The sequence below is a fragment of the Frankliniella occidentalis genome, unplaced genomic scaffold, assembly GCF_000697945.3.
Source record: "Frankliniella occidentalis isolate FOCC.00 unplaced genomic scaffold, Focc_3.1 Scaffold144, whole genome shotgun sequence".
NCBI lineage: Eukaryota > Metazoa > Arthropoda > Insecta > Thysanoptera > Thripidae > Frankliniella > Frankliniella occidentalis.
Window position 1 is genome coordinate 582,222 of NW_026267271.1, and position 2,123 is coordinate 584,344.

General features: G+C 61.2%; 1 protein-coding gene across 1 annotated transcript; it reads right to left on the reverse strand.

Annotated features, from left to right (window-relative positions):
• Positions 1-263: 263 nt before the first annotated feature.
• Positions 264-1,930, reverse strand: LOC113202550 (uncharacterized). Its single transcript, XM_052270953.1, has 2 exons — positions 1,581-1,930; positions 264-715 (listed from the first exon to the last, which is right to left on the reverse strand). The coding sequence occupies exons 1-2, from the start codon at positions 1,597-1,599 to the stop codon at positions 264-266; spliced, it is 471 nt and encodes a 156-aa protein (XP_052126913.1). The 5' UTR covers positions 1,600-1,930.
• Positions 1,931-2,123: the final 193 nt, after the last annotated feature.

The following is a 2,123-nucleotide window of genomic DNA, read 5'->3' on the forward strand; positions in this document are numbered from 1 at the left end:
CCCCCCGCCGCCCCTCCCGCCGGCACACCCGGCACGGCACGCATGGAGTGGGGGCCGCTGGCGCTGGCCGCAGCAGACGAGAGCATGCGATTGGATGGGTATCGCCGGGGCACAGCGGGGCAGGGCAGCCCCTTTTGGCGGCGTCCGGGGCCTAACTAACAGCGCCAATGAGTCCCGGGAAGTCGGGAGGTATTTGCAGTGCGGGGCGGCCGGCGAAGCCCGGACAAAAGCAAGGACGCACCGCACGACGTATGTCAAACCATTCATGCAAGCTTACCGAGTCGCAGTCCTCGGACGAGTGCGCAGCGCTCCTCCGTCGTCCCCAGCGCCACGAAGAAGACCAGGACGAGGTGGCCGAAGCTGGCCGCAGGGTAGGGGTCCAGGACGAGGACGGCGTCGTGGGGGCCAAGGGCCTTGCCACCCTCGGGGCCGACCAGCGTCGCCATGACGGGCTCCGCCGTGTCGAGGGTGCCCGTGCTGCGGCCCGCCGCGTACACGCGGATCTGGGCCCGGGGCACGCGGACCAGGTCGCGGCACAGGTCGGCGGCGGGGGCGGGGGCCCCGTCAGCGCCCGGGGTGGCGGCGCACGCCGAGTCGAGCAGCCAGTCGTGCGCCCGCGTCGCCCACAGGGACACCCTGGTGGAGGCGTCGGGCTCGTCCTCGGGGAGCACCCGGCAGCGCGCGGCGCTTGCCAGAAGCACCACGACGAAGCACACTGGAAGCAGAGGCAGGGGTTAACTAACCACGGCGACCGTACGGGGTAGTGCCTCCGGCCTGCGCTGACAAACGTCAGATGCACTTAACCGAGGGTCATAACGACAGTTCGTAGCGAACTACCCCAATGAAAATGAATTGAGTGCCCTAGGAGAGTCCTGCGCGTCCTGCGAGTACAACGCGAGTGCGCGGATAGACACCCGGGAAGCATGTTCTTTTGACCCCTGATTTCTGAAGAACATTTGCATCGGGGCGATGCAATTTTCATTTGAACCAATGCGATTTGCATGGCAACAAGACGATGTTCTAAGTTTAGTCGAGCACATTTACTTCACTCAAGAACGCGCTTTTTAGGGTGAGGGTCAGGGCGAATGCGTTGCGAGTGTGACAGGAGTGCGATGCGGGGGCGAGTGCGAGACTCCTCTGCCGCACTCGTACCGCACTCGCGTCGCATTCCCGTCGCACCCTCAACACACTCGCAGGGTACTCCTAAAGCCCTAGATTCACTAGCCCAGGCTAAAAAATAACCATGGGGAAGGCCATGGTAAAATATAAATTATGGCCATGCATGGTAGTCTATGGTTTCTCTTGGTTTAATGTTGATTAACCATAGTATTATGGTCATGGAAATCCATGGTCACCATGAGACACCATGGTTAAAGGTTGGGAAAACTATGGTTGAGAAACCGAAAACCAGAATCCATCGTCAAGTTACCATGATATTATGGCTCCTAGTGAACAAGATAACCATGGTGACCCATGGTTATTTTAGCCTGGGAGATTGTTTTTAAAAGGGGTGAAGCCGTGCGTCTGTTTGTCAGTCCTCGCAGACGGGCCTGGCACAAATCACACCATCGTACACTTACCCCAGGCGGAAGTCTTCATCGTGTCGTTAAAACTCTCCAAAGGCGTGATGCGAAGATATCCTTAATTAAGCTCGGGTTGACGTCAAAGTGTCTTTCGTGGTATCTTGATTCCGGCAAACACAGATTATAAAAACACACACACACAACGGCCACACACACGCGCGCGCACGCACTGGAAAAGCGATTCGTTCACTGCCGGGAGGTGGCTCTGCGGCGGTCCTCGGCTGTCATGTCGGTGTCGGTCGCGCTCTCCGCGTGCAGACTCTCGCCAAGGCTCATCCCCTTCGCACCCTGCGCCGTGCACGTCGCGTCCTCTCCGCTCAGCGCCTGCTCTGTGACTGGCGGCTGCGCTGCGCTGCGGACCTGGCCCGGGCTCCGGGGCCTGGCCAGCAGGCCGTGCACCTCAGGCCCGCCACGCCCCGCCACGCCCCGGCCCCACCGGGCCTCACCACGTCCCCGTCCACGTCCTGCTTCTGTCGGTTGCTCCGGGAGCGGCGCGGGGGAGGAAAGAAGGGGTGGTTTTTGTGGTGGCTCGGGGGGGGG